General features: G+C 38.5%; 1 protein-coding gene and 1 long non-coding RNA gene across 6 annotated transcripts in view; both read right to left on the bottom strand.

Annotated features, from left to right (window-relative positions):
* Window positions 1–222: 222 nt before the first annotated feature.
* Window positions 223–4132, bottom strand: LOC121961114 (uncharacterized). Of its 2 annotated transcripts, none has more exons than XR_015775542.1 (3): window positions 1508–4132; window positions 1201–1353; window positions 223–294 (listed from the first exon to the last, which is right to left on the bottom strand). It is a non-coding gene; the product is annotated as an uncharacterized LOC121961114 (long non-coding RNA). The 2 variants fall into 2 exon arrangements; XR_006107024.2 differs by having other exon boundaries at window positions 1227–1353.
* Window positions 4133–4737: 605 nt separating this feature from the next.
* tafa5a (TAFA chemokine like family member 5a) overlaps window positions 4738–17428 on the bottom strand; it is a 329946-nt gene continuing 317255 nt past the window's right edge. For 3 of the 4 annotated variants that reach the window (XM_088072751.1, XM_088072753.1, XM_042511512.2), the window contains 2 exons: window positions 15856–16069; window positions 4738–6051 (listed from right to left, as the gene is read on the bottom strand). In XM_088072751.1, coding sequence (XP_087928877.1) covers window positions 16061–16069 — 9 coding nt within the window. In that variant the 3' untranslated portion in view covers window positions 4738–6051; window positions 15856–16060. The remainder of the gene's footprint in view (window positions 6052–15855; window positions 16070–17428) is intronic. The other variant, XM_088072752.1, reaches the window with a different exon arrangement.

Raw genomic sequence — 17428 nt, 5'->3', positions numbered from 1 at the left:
CCAAAAAAAACCAAAAACATAATATTTTAGCATGTTGAAAAAAATGGTCAAAAAAATCACATACTATCTTATGGGAATAAAAGTCAAAATCTGATATGTCAAAAAAAGGCTGAAAACAACATAGAATAGCATGTCCAGACATGCGTGTCTGAGGTGAAGGAAACGTACCGATAAAACCCCGGATTCCCAAATCAAATGGGAAGGATGGCGAGGACACAGATGTACCAGGTTAGGTCGCTTTATTCTCTCAAAATCAAAAAGAGTGGCAATTTACAGGGGCGGCCCTTTGTTTGCCTGTGAAAGAGAACACAAAGTTAAACATAAAATACCAAATAACAGCATTTTACTAATACAAATGAGCTCATAATGAAATAAACAATAATTTCCAAGTCAAAACAAACAATGGATGTCATTCATAATTGTTGGTCAAAAATGGCGTCACAGGCTTTAACTGGCTTTAAGTGGCTCCTCACAGCATGTCAGTGTCAGCAGACTCCACTTTGATACTCTACCTACGCCCCTCCTTTGCGCTGCCTAATTGGTATAAACATTAGTAGCTGCATTTTGTTTACAAACTTACTTTTCTAACATTAGTTGGGTTTCTTCCCCTTGTTACAACAATTAACTTTACCATGTCACACTTAAATTCAGTTGTATCAGTAACAAAAACCGAGTGGTGTTCATTATTATAAGGGGTAAAAACCACAATGTATCGCATGTAGAGACACGTCACACTATAGCATGTTGAATAAACTGCCAAAAAAATCATTATATAGCATGTAGAAAAAATGACCGAAAATGTCATAGTATAGTATGCAGAAGAAAAATGGCCAAAAACAAAATACAGCATGTGGAAAAATGTCAAAATATGACATGTCAAAAAAAAGGCTGAAAACAACATAGTATAGCATGTTGAGAGACATCTTAGTATGGCATGTTGAAAAATACAGCCAAAAACATCACAGTATAGCATGTCAAAAAAAATGACCGAAACTGAAATAGTTTAGTATGTTGAGAAATGTCAAAATATGACATGTCTAAAAAATGGGCAAGAAACCACACTCTATAGCATGTCTAGACATGTCATTGTATAGAATTTGGAAAAAACTACCAAAAACATCATAATAAAGCATGTAGAAAAAACAACTTTGAACAACGTAGTAAATTATTTCGAAAAATGTCAAAATATGACTATCGCACCTTTGTCTGAGGTGAAGGCAACGTACCGATAAAACCCTGGATTCCCAAATCAAATGGACAGCATGGCGAGGACACAGATGTACCAGGTTAGGATGATTTTTTTCTCTCAAAATCAAAAAGAGTGGCAATTTACAGGGGCGGCCCTTTGTTTGCCTGTGAAAGAGAACACAAAGTTAAACATAAAATACCAAATAACAGCATTTTACTAATATAAACGTGCTCATAATAAAATAAACAATAATTTCCAAGTCAAAATAAGCAATGAATGTCATTCATGATTGTTGGTAAAAAACTGGTGTTACATCACCTTTAAAGCAGGCTTCAACTGGCTCCTCACAACATATCCGCAGAGCAGAGTGGATCTGAGGCACTGGGAGAAACCTCACTTTTGTACTCTCCCTGCACTCCTCCTTTGCTCTGCCTATCTGGCATAAACATTAATTGTTGCATTGCACTCTTCTAAATAAAGCTGGGATTCTTCAACTTACATGTCACACTTAAATTCTGTTGTACTGGTAACAAAAACTGAGTGGTGTTCATTGTTGTCCATTTTTAACACAATAAAAGTGAGTTTTCATTTGGTTCCTTCCTCTTTAGTGCAGGTGCAGTCTCAACCAACCTAACCCTTCCTTGGTGCAGGTGTGGGCAATCAGTCTCTGAAGTGGGTATTTAGCCATGCAAAGTCTGGCACACGGCTTCTCTGGAAGCCAGAGGGTGATTGTTAAACTGAACACAGAGACAGAATGTGATGAGATGGTGGATACTGGGTGTACACACCCAGTGGAGCCACACTACCATTGCTATTTTGTTTGATCCTTTGTTTTGTCCTCAGTGACAACATGGGCCCTCATGGTCACAATGACATGTCAAGAAAAGGGCTAAAAACCACAAAGTATAGCGTGACAAGACACGTCACAGTATAGCACACAGCAAAAACTGGAGTGTTGAAATTTCAGGGTTAAACATTTCAGAGTTGATTTCAGCTCCCAAAGTGTAATTCTAACACATTCTGATTTAAACGCTGCTCAGTGTTGGAGTAAACTGACAGAGTCGATCAGGTCAGTGTTAGTTCAACTCTGCAGAGATTAAGCTCCACCCACAGGTGCCCTCGCATTTCACTTCTACAGCTGGAGACTACGAGACAAGTCGGAGCCCTTTTGTTCCTCACGTGCAGCTCTAAAAACTTCATGAAACAATTGTAAATTGATGCAATAAACTTCAGTGTGAATATTGTAACACCTATAGATCATCTGCTTTACAAAGCCTTGTTTGTTTCCATGACTGAACAGCGAGTAATCATATGTCTTTATTGTAGTTTAGTATTTAAAAGGTTTAAAAAACAGAATTTTGTAAATATCAAATAAAGCCAGACAATTTTGTAATTATAATGCAAAATGTGTTCTGGTAATGGTTGAGTTGTCCATTTATGATAAAGGTGCAATTAAAAACAACTGTCAATATTACAAATACAATCTTACTCCACTTAATTATATCTGAATATTTTTTCTTTTAAAAAAATAAAATAAAGACAATAAAGTAACTACTGAGGTGAATCCAGGGCCATATTGTTAGAAATGATTAAACAGCAATGACTTGCTGTAAATAGACATCTCAACGGTTTAAAAAACCCAAAATATTCTGTGCTTTTTATGTTACTTATGGAAGCCCTAAAAAGACATGTTTCTATACTTTTTATTCTCTCCAATTTCTCATGATAATGACATAATTCTGTTTGTTTTCTCACGATAACGAATTCATTTATCTCGTTATCTCGGGAAAATGAAGCCCGATTTGTCAAGATAATGACAGAATTTCCGGTGATTAAGAAAACAAAACATCATGCTGGTCATTGTGATGAGCAAGATGAGGACATGCCATGCCGCCATCCCCCACGCTAACGAGGTGAGTTAAGTCTATTTTTGCTTGTTTTGTGCTTTTGCAACTCTGAAGATACTACTTATGATTACCAGCCTGATGTTTTGTTTCCTTAAAGCTGCAGTTGGTAACACTGAGGAGAGAGAATTTGAAACAACACAGCCTGCAGGTCCCTCCGCCTGCTTCACCTTAGCCTCTTCACACCACCAGATTTAAAAAGTGTTTCAGTTGCTGTGGTCATCAGAGCCGAGGTCACCAACTGGACGGCTGGGTGTAAAGTCCGACTTTGAGCTCAGAGTTACGACCAACTTAAAGTTGTGACCAGTGCACCGGTTAGACTGACGGCTTGTTTGTGTTGTGTCTGTTAGGCAGTTTGGAGCATGGCGCAAGAAGGAAACTGAAACGAGTAACCATGGTGACGAAAGCAGCATTTCGAAGAGGATGGCAGTGCGTCTCGCATTAAAGGATGGTGACAGGCACAACATTGTTGTCCAACAACCGCAGCCTGTATGTTGACAGATAAATAATCAGCGGACGTGTAAATGGTTTTGCTATGAAAACTTCTGTACAGCAGTCTCTACATGGCAAAACAAACAAAAAAACCTCAGCAAGTGCTTTAAGCACTGCAGGCGTTTGATTAACAACATCTTACTGTGAGAGCATACATAAATATCAGCAATAAACCCAAATTGATGAGACCGTTTGGTAACTTCCCAAAGATATTTTTAGCCACTATGATATAAATCAATGCTAACCGGCCTTAGCACTGGAAACAAGCTAACGTTAGCTCCACAGCAACACAACACAAAGTTTACAGTGTTACAGTGAATTCATTAAAGCGTAGCTGTCAAGCAGAAATGTTGCTAACTCACTGTCGGTTTGGAGTCCTTTCAGATCCCATTAGCTGTCGCCACCTCGGCTCAGCTCTGGTGTTCGCCCTCGTTTTCTCCGCCATGCATGCTGTCATCATCAGGGGAATAAGCAGTTTTTTCATCGTTAGTGGTATTTTTCCATCGTATTATGTCGTTATCTCGACAAAACAGGCATTGTTTTCCCGAGATAAATGAATCCATTATCTTGAGAAAACCAGTTTTGTTTTCCCGAAATAAAAATAAGTCGTTATCACGAGAAAACAACCCGAAATATGTCAATATCACGAGAAACAGAGAAAATAAAAAGTATAGAAACATGTCCTTTTAGGGCTTCCATAGCTACTCACTGGTGCTGCTAAGGAATAACCTCGATTAAGTGCTGGTTTTCTCCACATATATTTTTCCTCTGATCTTCTAAGCACTTCAAGCCAAAAATGACCCGGTCAAACACCCACCTGATCACCAGGAAAGAAAAACAATCTTTCATTTTGAGTCACTTGCACTGTGACAGAACACATACCGTCATTCAAAGTAAAACCAGAGAGATCGTTTGAATTTTTCTTTGATGACCTTGAACACCAAGACCATCTCAATTTTCAGGGGACGTTTCTTTTCATGTATTTTAATTTATTCTTAAAATATTTCATGATAAAAAATGTATGTAAATGACTCTAATACTTCTGCGATGCTTCCTCGGCTTTCTCTTTCTCTCTCCTCGTACTCGTCAGAGAGGACAGATTTGTGCGAGAACAAACACAAGCACAAAAATAAATTAAGAGATCAAAACTCATAGAGAGGAAATGAGTCAGTATTCCACACCGTGTACAATACAATATCATAGCAAATTAGCAGATTTCAATGGCTTCCACTGACTACCATAGATTTACAATGTTCAGTTGGCTGCAGATCAGTCCTCAATAAATTGTGTCACTTTCCTTATTTTTTCCATTAATGATTCTGATAGACAGTGACTTGTAGATGACCATGAAAAGAAAGCGGCTACTGAGGTGTGAACAGAAAACCTGGGACTACGAGCCAGCAGTAATGAGAACAATAGCATTTGTTCACATCCTACTAAACTGCCATTGTGACCACATTTTAAGTCCAATAAGCTTCTCTACAAAGGTACAACATATAAAACTGTTAAATATATAACTTTTTAGGGCCTTTCAAAATACATTTAATGACATTTCTTTACTCCTTATTTTCAGACTCGATAGCATTTATACTCTGTAGATATTCATCATCTCTCTGATATGATCCGCGCTCCTGATCTGTGACCAACTCGACAACACTTCCGGCAAACTCTCCCACCCGTAGCTACTGAAAAATGCAAATCAGTTCGTTTTTTTTTGTTTTGTTTTTGTTTTTTTGTTTTTTGATACACAGTTATATTATGTAGTACCTATATCTCCAGTTCCAAAATACAGTGGTGGGCTTAGTCTGAGAAAAAAAATGTCTGGAAAGTTTTAAAAGTACTCCTTTGATTGTGTACGGTACATGTGCCACCGTTCGGTTTGCATCGGCCCACTTGTGCAGCGTGCCTCTGAGGGGGGCAGTCGTTGGTTGGTGGTGACACAAACAGCAAGTTCACAAAGTGTCTGTGTGTCTTTGCCACATGGTCCACTCTGGCATAATGATCATATTTGTTGTTTTGCTCTTTGGTCTATAAAAATATGGGAGGTTTACTCCAGCAGAAGGCCTATTCACAGCAGAGAGCGCTCAGTTTGGCTTTTACGGCCTCGCGAAGTGGTCCAACAAGCAACAGGGTCCGGTCTGTAATTTCCCTGTCTTTGTTTCAGTTTCAAACAAAGTACCTCAACTGAGGCAAAAACCATTCGTAGGATTTTAAGGTGTCCGATTCTCCATAGCACAAGCAGGCGCTGCTAATTTCACAGAGCAGGCAGATAGAGTGGAGAGGAGGTCGACGCAACATTTTGACCCAACGACAGATGGCACGAGGGAGCAGTCACAATCCCGAGGGGGCCAGTCATAGGAAATGGAAAGTGTTTTACAGCGAGTAGTTTGTCCAGTGTCCAAGGGAGCGTTTGCTCCCTTAAACAGTCACTCCCTGGTTTTCCCGTCCCTGGCTGTGTTATGAGACCTGTGAATCAACAGGAAGAGAACAAACATCAGGTGATTGTTTTAGCACTGAGTCATTGTCACAGTCTTCTCAGCTCCTACCAGATATTAAATAACTTTGGAGAGTGTATTCATACACTTTCATTTAGTACATTCATGACATTCATTGAGTGACACTTTCTACGAACACCACATTTACAATAAGATGTAAAGCATGCCTTAAAGATATCAGAAAAAATGCCATAAAAATGCAGCAAAAAGTCATTGAATGGTAAATGTTGGAAAAGAATGTCACAATATAGCATACCTTCAAAAATGTTGTAAAATGTCAAACGAGTCAGACAGTCATAGTATAGCAAATGTACATGAAAAAATCTCATAGTATATCATGCCATAAACTGTGATTCTAAAGCATGCCATAAAAATTTAAGTCAAAAATGAATAAAAAAATAGCATAGTACAGTATGAAAAAGCATTGCATGCCGTAAAGTTTTTGAAAAAATGTCATAAAATGTCATAGTATAGCATGTCATAATATGTATTAAAAAAGTTTCACAATACAGCAGGGATGTAACGATTCACTCAACTCACGATTCCAGACGATTCACGATATGATTTTCTTACGATTTTACAGTATCACAGTACAGAATTAGATGACAGAAAAATTATGTCTGAAAAATATTCTATTTCTTCTCTATATCAAATTAAAGAGTCCCTTATTATTTATGAGGTAGGGTATAAATGCAAAACAATCTATGCAATGAATGCATTTCTGGACATTCACGATGTCCCCTGCTGTCAAAAGCAGATTACGCCATCTGCTGTTCAAAAAAAGTATTGCTGTTCATTTCCCATTTAACTGCCCCGCGATGAATCGTTACATCCATACAATACAGTGTACCATAAAAAAGTACAGAAAAAGTCATCGTATTGTATAACATTAAAATGTAAGAAAAAAATATGTCATGTATAGTACGCCATAAAAATGTGTCAAAAGTACCCATAGTTTCTCATAAAGAAGTCATAGGAAAGTATGCTATTAAAGTTTATCAAAAGTTATACAATAGTAAAAAATAAAAAATGTCATAGTATAGCATACCATAAAAATATCAGAAAAAAAATTCACAGCACAGTATGCAATAATAATGTCAAAAAAAGCATCATGATAGTATATTCTAAAAAATATATATTTAAAAAAGTGTCATAACAAAGTTAACAGTGGGTTTAATTAGTTATGTTCAGCATAAATCTAGACACTGAGAAACAGCTATCTGAAGGTAACAAATTCTGCCTGCCAGCATCTGGTTTTATCTTTTAATTTAGACATACAAAAACAGAGCACAGCCTCCAACTGCTGCTGGCGATAGCTTCATATTTAACAGATTTCATAGAAGTATCAATCTTTAATGTGATTCCTGGCAAGAAAGTAAATAAGCATCTTAAAACAAGTATATTTATATACATATGTGTGTGTGTGTGCGTGTGTGTAGTAAATAATGATTTTACACTCTGTGTGTTGCTATATGCCTTGTGTATACCCACTGGTCCTTACAAAAAGAAGGTGTTAATTACAACACTGTGGTAGAATTGTAAAAATTAAAAACTCGACAGCTTCCTCTCTGTCAAATCAAATGCTTTGCCAGTCAAATATTTAGAATTCTTCAGCGGGTGTAACCCAACAACAAAGCGAGACTCGCAGTGCAGAGACTGAGAGACAATAAATCTTCCAACAAAAAGACAAATCTGGAAGCCTCCTCACCATCTGTCTCCTGCCAGTCACACAGCCAACTTGATAGAGGTGCCGATGCCTTCCAAGACTGCTGAAGTTTAATTCATAATAATGAACTCTTGATGATTTTACAGGATATTGCCATGAAAAAGGCAGGTGTTGGATGGAGTACTAGCATGTATGACAGATGACAATGTTACTGTGGGAATAATAAACATCTCAATGAGCGTAGGGCTCAGTAGAGACAATGTCATGGTTTTGTTGGAGCTGGGCATGAAATGACCCCGAGGTATAACAGCTTCAAGCAGGGGCCTGACTGTGCTAACTGCTCTGCTGTGACCACTGCCAAAACAGGTGTTAAATCCCAATGTAAATACACTTTCCTATTGGGGTGGCCCCTAGTGGTCACACTGAGATTACACTGAATAGTGAAGGAGCCACTGATAAAATCACAAAAGCCATGGTCATGGAAAGAGTCATGAAATTTCACAATCACATTTTCTAGACCTTGATGAGCCATGGAACTTGCAAAAATCATTGATTTTTTTTGGAAAAACCACGGAAAGAGGTTGCGTGTAAGAAAATAAAATTACAGTAATGTTACATAATGGTGAATTTGTTTTCTGCACCTGGCTACTTAACGTAGCTTTAATATGTGTCAACGTGTGACAACATTTTGGTAACATGCATTCCAATCCAGCAGGCCCGTGATAATTATTTTCTTTGACATTTTGGGGGATTATTTTTTTTCTTACATGTATTATGGCGATTTATTGTCTCTTAATTTTTGGGGAAATTTTTGGTGGAAAGTGTAAAACATTTCCCTCAATTTCCCTCTTTTTTTGTCTTAAAATTAATTTCTAAAAAAAAAAGTGTTTGGAGGGCATGTTTCCTTTAAGAAAAAAGCTGCTGTTTTTTGTACAGATATATGTAGCGATAAATAAAAAAAGAAATATTGGGAATTTCTAATTTTTTTTTCTTTTTAAGAAAACAAGTTGTTTTCAGAAACTGCAAAACAAAATTATTTTTTGATTTTCAAATTTCCAACGGTGCTTGAACACATCATTGGGGATGATGAGTGATAGAGCATGAGTCTTATATGTTTGAAAAACGCTGAGCAAGTGGTGTAAGGAAAAAAAATATCCTGGGTCCTTGAAAAGTAATGGAAAATTTTTCTAAATTTTTGTCCATGTCAATGTGAGGGAACCCATAAAATGGAAGCAGGACAGAATCACTGCATGGAAACTGACATCTGAAGAGGAACAGAATGCAAATGAATTTAAATAGATGTCCCAGTAAAGGCGGTCTTGTTTTATGGAAGTCAGTGTCTACCATGGTAATTTTCTTATATTTCTCTCCATGTTCCTCTCCCTCTTTCTTACAACCACACAGTGGCAAATAGTCCCCCATAAATCTCACACACAAATCTCATCTCAGGGAAATGCAAGCCTTCTATTAAAAAGAGGAACGAATGTCAGATGAATATGAGATGAATTTGCCCTATGAGTAAATTCACAGACCTTAGGTGATTATTACCCCAGGTTTATCAGGAAACGGCCATATTACTCTATTTTATATCTTATAACAGCAAGAGAATATTTTACATTTTTGGGCCCGAGAATTGCAGAGACGAGGGAAATTGGATGCAGAGCCCATTTGGTTATTGAACACATGGACAAACTGTGAGTACAGTGGGGTCTGGCTATCCAAACAAGACTAGAGTGAAAATTAGAGTTTTTCAAGTGAGACTGATAACTGCTGCAGGTGTCATAGTAACAGAAGAGGACAGAATCCATCTGTGTTAATGTCCAATTTGTGCAGACTTCTCTTGTTATGGGGCTCACAGGCAATCCACTCAATACATATTGATATCCAACCAGCAGCATTCAATTGAGGACAAGGAAAACATTAAACATTTGATTTTGGGGGCGCAACTTCCAGCTTCCTGTCTCCGGGCAAAGCTGCAAATGCTTTGATGTATAAATGAGAATGCGTTTGTGCTGGCTTTCATATGCATTTTACATGCACGTTCAAGTGAGGGTGCATCCAGGCACATCTGTTGGAGCTAAAGGTAATTATACACAATACATATGGAGCTGCTCTCCAGCTGGGAGTTAAAGCAAATGCACTTGAACACATGGCCCCGGCTTGACATTTCCTCTCTGTGTGAACTCTCGCTGACTCCTTTTAAAATGCCAGAGTGCTGGGACCCATGGCGAATGTGTGAATGGGCACACATGAGGGGAAATTGATTGGTTTGCCTCTCCAAACTCTTTATCGAGACTCTGATGGATGTGAATAATGTAGAATCTCAGGGGTATGTTGATTAATTGATGTATGATTGATTGGGTGATTTTGTATGTTGGCTGGAAGCTTTGCACGAGTGTATTCATGTTGCTAGCATTCTGTGCCACCAGGGTCTTAAGTTACCAAGCTCAAAATCCTCTTAATGTGACACTTTAAAGAGGTCTTTCAAAGGGTCTTATGTTCTCAGCAATGTTTTTTTTTTCTCTAGGTCAAATGTTCAATGCATGTTTTCCAGGGTCAGTTGGTTGAAATCACCCAACTACAGCTTCTCGCCAATTGATGTTATAGTTCTTGAAACCTACACCCGCAAGACAGTTTTCTTTTACTTTAGACACTGATATCTCCAAATTGGCTTTTATACCATTCAAACTATTATATATAAAACTAATTTAAAATTGTCTTGTCTCTTGTTATGTTGTGATTTGGACTGTGATGCTAGCTTTTACCAATCTCTTACAATGTTACCTTAAATCAAGAACCCAGGACCCTGGATATATGACACAATATTGGACAGTCCATAGGGACTTGGCTCGGGAACCAGACAGTCAGCACTCTATGGCCCCATAAAGACCAAGTATGGAGTGTGGACTGGTAGGTGAGTAAGTGCCCTTGAGCAAAATACCTAACCCCCAACTGCTCAGGATGCCTGTTCATGTTCAGCCCCCTTGCTCTGGCATTTCTAAAACTGAGTGAAAAAATTGAATTTTTCCTTGGTATTATTAAGAATGTCTTCTTTCGTTTTCTAGGACCCTGGGAACATGGGATACTAGAAACACAGCACCTTATGAACATAGGATCGATGGAACAAAAGACCCTTGGAACATTGGACCTTGGGGACATAAAAACCTGCGAGCAGTGGGCCCTAGAAACATTTCACCCTGGGAAGATTGGACCCCAGGAATTTAGGAACTTGGGAACTAGGAATGCACAATATGGATTTTTTTCAACCAATAACTGCCTGCTCCTCAGGCCAATAAACTTAACCATATCTGATAATATCACATTTTTGTATTTTAAAAAGAAGTATAAGTGTAACCTGAAGTATATGCACACCTGGGGGAAAAAGAAGCTAAAATGCAGTGAGCAAATACGGATTATATATTCTTCCACAACAGTGATATGACCAAATCTAAGTGATACCACTATTGTTAACACAACAAAGAAAAACTCTGACTCTTCCAGACCTACATACCAGGATGTGAAAAAAGGCCATTGAAAATGGCCTATCCTACAGCCCCTGCCCCCATATAACCATACACCATAGAAGCATATAATAAATATCAGTATGTGAAAGTAAAATTATTTCATATATGTAAAAGTAAAATGACTTTTACTTTGTGTGAAATGACTTAAGTTGTTTAATTATAGCTTTATTGTATAGCTAATGGTAAAATAATTTAAAGACAAAACAACAAAATCATACAAAGTATATTTGAAAGTTTAGACAGTGTGTTAAATACAACTATTTGTAGAGAGAGGGAGCGAGAGACAGACAGGGAGAGAAAGAGAGAGGAAGAGGGAGGAAAAGAAATTATGAAGTGTAGTGTTACCCGTAATTCCACCAGCAGCGTATTGATAGCATTATGTCTGTCTGTTTTGCTCTGTCCTCTATACAGCTCTAATTCCCACCGGGAGCATCCATGAACTTTTCAGAAGTGGAGCATCCTGCCAGCTGATACTGTAGACCTGCTGAGATTGTGCTTATTTCCTAATTTTCCCTTGATTTTGTGGTAATTTTGTGATTCTACCAAGTAGCGGTGGCTGAGTAGGCTACTTTCATTTCCTTTGCTTTCCTTTTCTGTTTGTTTACACTCTGATCATTAATGTTTTTGCCCACTTTGTTGTGCTGCAGCTTACACTCCAGCCAGGAACAAAGCAGATCAAAGAAGTCTGGCCATATTTCAGTCAACAAACATGCTCATCTTGATAATTACACAGATCAGTACATTAAAAAAATCAGTTATACATGGAATAGATTGAAGATTTGTGTCTGTGTTTCAGTTAAAAACATATATGGATCATAATAATTACATACATTAATAATTAAGATTTTAACCATGTTTTTGGTAAAAAAAACAAACAAAAAAAAACAATAATAATATATATTTAAATATACAGTGCTGTTCCTAATAGTGATCTACTTTCTGTGCAGTAGCTGTTAGAAGGAGCATTAATTCTCTCTCTTCTGAACGGGATGGAAGATCCGCTCCACATTTGATGTATGAAATGTTTGTATTGTTACACTGCATGTACATAAACACATCCAGGAGCCGTCACACGGCAGACTAGCATACAACTAATTTGCTGCTGATTCATCTCACACATTTACACTCACCTCAAACAAACAGGCGGCTCTGTCTCACACACATGCACGCAGCAAGAAGGACTTCAAGTCTGAGGGCGAGGGCAGCAGCTAGTGAGTCAGGCAGGATCAACGTGCTCCACTGTGGGTTCCCAGGTAACAATACAATTAAGAGCTTACTGTAGCATCACATAGGTAGTGGTTATTATTGGGTTTAACGACAGAGTTGTGCCTTTTTGGTGTGATTTTGTTGGAGCCCTTTTAAGGCTCCTCATGGAAGTGAGGTGGTGCTGCCAAATATCTCCTGCTAAGCACTGTTGGGCTGCAGCCAGTGATCAGACCCTCAGCGCAGCCTCTTCTTCCTCCGAAACTGTAAAAGATGTCCACACACGTTTTTAGACGGTGTGCTGCAGTTGTTCTTATTCCTCTTCTTCTCTGTGTTTATTGGCAGCTTCAATTAACTTAAAAAGGTGTGCCGCCACCCACTGGATCTTGGGACCATAGGACCCTGGGAACCTGAGATGACCACCGCTTGGCCACTTTCACATCAGCAAATGGAATAAGAATCTTGTCTGCTCATTTGTCATTCTAAAGCGCTCCTGCTTTTCTCATCAACTTCTTGTTTCTAACACTCGTTCCTGCCCTCACTGTTCAATGTTAAGCCTCATGCAACCAAGCACGCTTCCTTCTGGATCGAAACGCGCAAGCTGCACAATGGCCCGCCAGATGAATATTCATAACCAAACTTGTAGGTTAGGAAAGATCCACAGGTTAATAAGGGATGGGAAATCGCTCATTACATGCTGTGAAGTCGGATAATGCCTGAAGCAGACGCTGAGATCAAAATATATGAACATGTATGCACGGGCCTCCAGACACTCGGTCCCATTCCACATTAAGAGTGAGTTCAAAGCTATCTGGGGTGTTATGTCATTATCAACCCTTTCATACTGCATTTCTTCAGAACATCAAAGCAAACACAGTTCACTATCTGCATGCTACAATATGATCACAACTATAACGCTCAAGAGGGAACATTAGAACAGATTTAACATCGCTCTCTGACTAGAAAGGAAAAGCTAAATGTCATTGATTTGTTTAAGATACAATCAAATTGAAATCCTCCATGTCCCTCAATACGCCGCATGAACAGATATCATCTATACATGACAACGTAAGCTACTTTACTGCATGCAGCTGCATTAGATCACATGATTGCACTCGATATGGTATTGTTTTCCGTTCCACAGCACATTATGGGATCAAATGTTTAAATCCAATCTAAGACAGAGTTCTCTGTCAGTAAATAGACAATAATCTTCTAAATGATGCACTGTGAGAGGATTTAAGTTCACAGCATGCATCCTTCCTGCGTCTATTTATAGTTTCAAATCTACTGAAGACTTGCTGTCTGGCCTGAAACGCGGCCAGATCAGGTTTTTTATTTTTCCTTCTCGAAAACGAATCATAACATGAGCCATAAATGCTGACAACACTGACCGACAGAGGAGTCTGGTTTTTAGAAAGTCTATGAGGCTGGGCATTTTTATGACTTTGGCCTCATCCCTTTTATTGCACTGTGTGCTAAATTTACTACATGGCCACTCTCTGTTTCCCAATCACATGCATTAATATCTGTCTGGCGCCTTGTTTTACTTCTGTTCACAGACGCCATCTGACACAATACTTTAAAGACAATATACATGGCATGCCAATAAAGCAAAGCAACAACAAGCCAGAAATAAACGGATGGGTTTTACTGGTATTGCCGCACACATGGATTTTCTGTGGTTAAATGCACACTGGGGAACCGGCGAGCTTATGGAAAAATGAGTAAGCGAAATAAAAGCATCAAACAAGCAGACAGTTGTTTAAATTGTATCTGGATTTATGCGTGTGCCTGCATGTGTGTCTGCACTTCCTGTTGTTTGCATGTCCTGCTAAAGCTGGGGGATGATGTGTTGATGCAAAATTGATTGTAATGATATCCATCAGATTCTGAAAAAATAAAAATCTCCCAGTGGGACAAAACTCAATTACACAGTTTATCATCCCCCACACATGAGAAAAAATGATTTTGGACAGATTGTATATGTGCAGTGAAGGTGAATGATGGTGGCATTTCCTTTTTTTTTTTTTTTTAAACCAAAAGCTTTACGTTATAGCGATAGTTTAGCCCCAAATCAGAAATACATACAATTTCTCTTAAATGTAGTGCTTGTCATTAATCTAGATAGTTTTATTGTGAGTTGCCAAATGCTGGAGATATGTTGGAGAGAAAAAAAATTAGTTAACAGTGGATACACATTTCCTACTGCATGGCAATGTAGTTGAAGGGTGTAGTTTGGTTAAGAGAAAATAGTTCCTATATAAACTCACGGCAAGGTCAGTTCAGTAACCAAATGATGCTTTCTGGAAAGAGTCATTGCTGTTGAGTTTTTCACATGTATTTTTTGGCACTTTGAGCACCACAAGCCGAGTGTCATTTAGTTCCATTATATTAGAGAGAATGCAGACATCTCCACAACCGATAGGAATGTAACGGTGCATAGCGAGGCAGTTAAAAATCGATAAAAAGTATGTGACAATTAAATCAGTGACATGAAAAATGAACCACAATACTTTTTTTGAACAGCAGAGGGCATAATCTACTTATGCTTTCGCTTCCTCAACATGCTGCGCCATTACATGTTCAACGGTCTACGACATGTCCGAAACCTCACCAACATAAATAAGACGAAGTAAAGACTCAGAGAAGGGCAATACTGAAAGAGAAGATGCACCCTTCAGTTTCAAATCTAAAGTGTGACGGCATTTGAGCTTCCTCGAGTCAGAAAGTAATAAAAGTGATAAGATAACAAAAGACAAAAACCGTCTACAAATATTGCAAGAGGGTGTTGAACTACACAAATAATAAACTAACATGATGCAACACATGAGCCAGTAGCTCCGGTCAGCCCCACCTACGCACATTACTTCTTTGCGACGACTACACGGCAAAACCACACTGACAGGCGCATTTACAACCCCACTCGCCCAAGCGAGGACAAGAACCAAAGAGAGTGCCCAACTTGTCACTCATGAGTGGGAAAAGACCAACTTAGTTCTTCAAACTCACCGCCTACGCTTTCCCCTCTAGTAAAAGCAAACCTTTCCACACCAGCCACCTCTGTAATCTTTATCTTTGTATTTAAAACAAAGAATCGTGAGAAAGTCGTGTCATGAATCGTATTGAATTATGAGTTGAGTGAATCGTTACATCGTTAACAACCAATATCTCCAACACTCAACAACTCACATCAAAACAATCTAGGTTGATAAAAAGCAATACAGATAAGAGGAAATACAGTCCCTCTAAGATGGACATTTGGCCATGAATAACGAAAATACAATATGACAAATCTGCCTTTTAAAATCTGGCTTCACTATATCTATATATATAGAATTTCAGTCACAAATAACAGGATTTAAGGGGCTTTCTGCTGTACCTTGCTGCCTCCATGAGGCCCTTGGTGCTCTGTAGCTGCTTGTGTTGCTTCCTGCCTTTGCGGGACCAGGGTTTGGGTGGAGTAGTTGTGATGTTGTTGGTGGTGGTGGTGGTAGGGTGGTGTTGGCAGATGGTTTTTGGCTGTCTGTCAAAGGGTCATCAATGCTCTCCATAGTGCAAGAGTGTCGAGGGGGACTCTTGTCGCGTCATAGAGCCTGGGGGGAGAGAGGGAGAGGGGGGGAAGGGGGTATGGTTATCAAGCTCATAATGAGGATGCAGTTATTTTTAATTTTTTGTATTTCCAGATTTAGACACAGTCACAGCACCATCACCACCACCACTATTATGAGTTTGTCTCACTAAAGTGTCTTGATAACATGCCTGCTTGGCTTTGTACAAACCGGATGAGCTGTTCTGAGGATATTAAATATAGAAGTGTGGGAGTAAATCAGGGTCTGATTCTACATTACAGTAGCCCTCATGGAAGCAAAACACAAAGAGGCCCTATGTTTTTCCTGTGATTCTTTTAATGATCAGACTTATTAAGTAATAAAGTGAAATACATGGCAAGTCAATTAATCATAAAGTCATTCTGGACACTTTGAAGCTGTGTTTCACATTCTAATAAAACTTTTTTGTGTTTTGCATAATAACCCTCTATGTATGTCTTATTTAAGAATTATGTTCCTCTTCAATCTGTTCACTGCCTTGGTCCAGACTGAAATATTTCAACATCTATGGGCTGGATTGGCACAAAATTTTGTACAGACATTCGTGGTTCCCAGATGATGAAGTTTCATGACTTTGGTGATCTCCTGACTGTCCCTATAGCACCACCATCAGGTAAAACTTTTAATATTGTTAAATAATGTAATACTGTAGTACCTGCAAAATTTCCCATTAGCTTTAGCTGCACTTTGTGTTTGGCGCTAAATAGTCAATTTTAGCATGCCAAGCAAAATTAAGAGGATTAGCATGGTAAACATTGTACCTGCTAAGCATGTAGCTCAAACCACTGTTTTGCAAATGAATAGTGTATGGATATACTGTATGTAGACCTAGATACTGGATCCCAAGATGGCACTTATTCAGTCCAATAAGAATTGCTCAGCCATGGTATCTAATGGTATCTAAAGTGTTGAGCTTCAGAGTTTACTTACATAATTTGCAGCCCACTGTATGACAGCCACCGAGTTCAAGCTTCGCTCATAGACTTTGCTATGTGATGATTTCACTGATTTTTCAGTTTTGTTTTGTTTTTTTTTCAGCTTGAGAACCTGGAATGCTGCTGACATGGTTGTAGACTCTCAGTATGTTTTAAATAAGCACCACTGTACGAAGTAAACCACGTATCTCAAGAAACTGGGGATTTAGATTTTTTCTCATATGAAGAATTTAATAAAACTTTTTGGATTTACAAAATTCCCACACTTACAAAGCTAAATTAACCATTTAACACAATTGGACTATCTGACAACATGCATTGTATCAGTCAGGCACAATCAGTCCCTGCTTTATTTTGAATTCAATTACCTTTTTTAGCCACATGGAAATGACTGCAACTGAAACTCAAA

This window comes from Plectropomus leopardus, chromosome 22 (assembly GCF_026936395.1).
Source record: "Plectropomus leopardus strain MGB_pleo_1.0 chromosome 22, ASM2693639v1, whole genome shotgun sequence".
Lineage (NCBI taxonomy): Eukaryota > Metazoa > Chordata > Actinopteri > Perciformes > Serranidae > Plectropomus > Plectropomus leopardus.
This window is presented reverse-complemented; position numbering and strand designations above follow the sequence as displayed.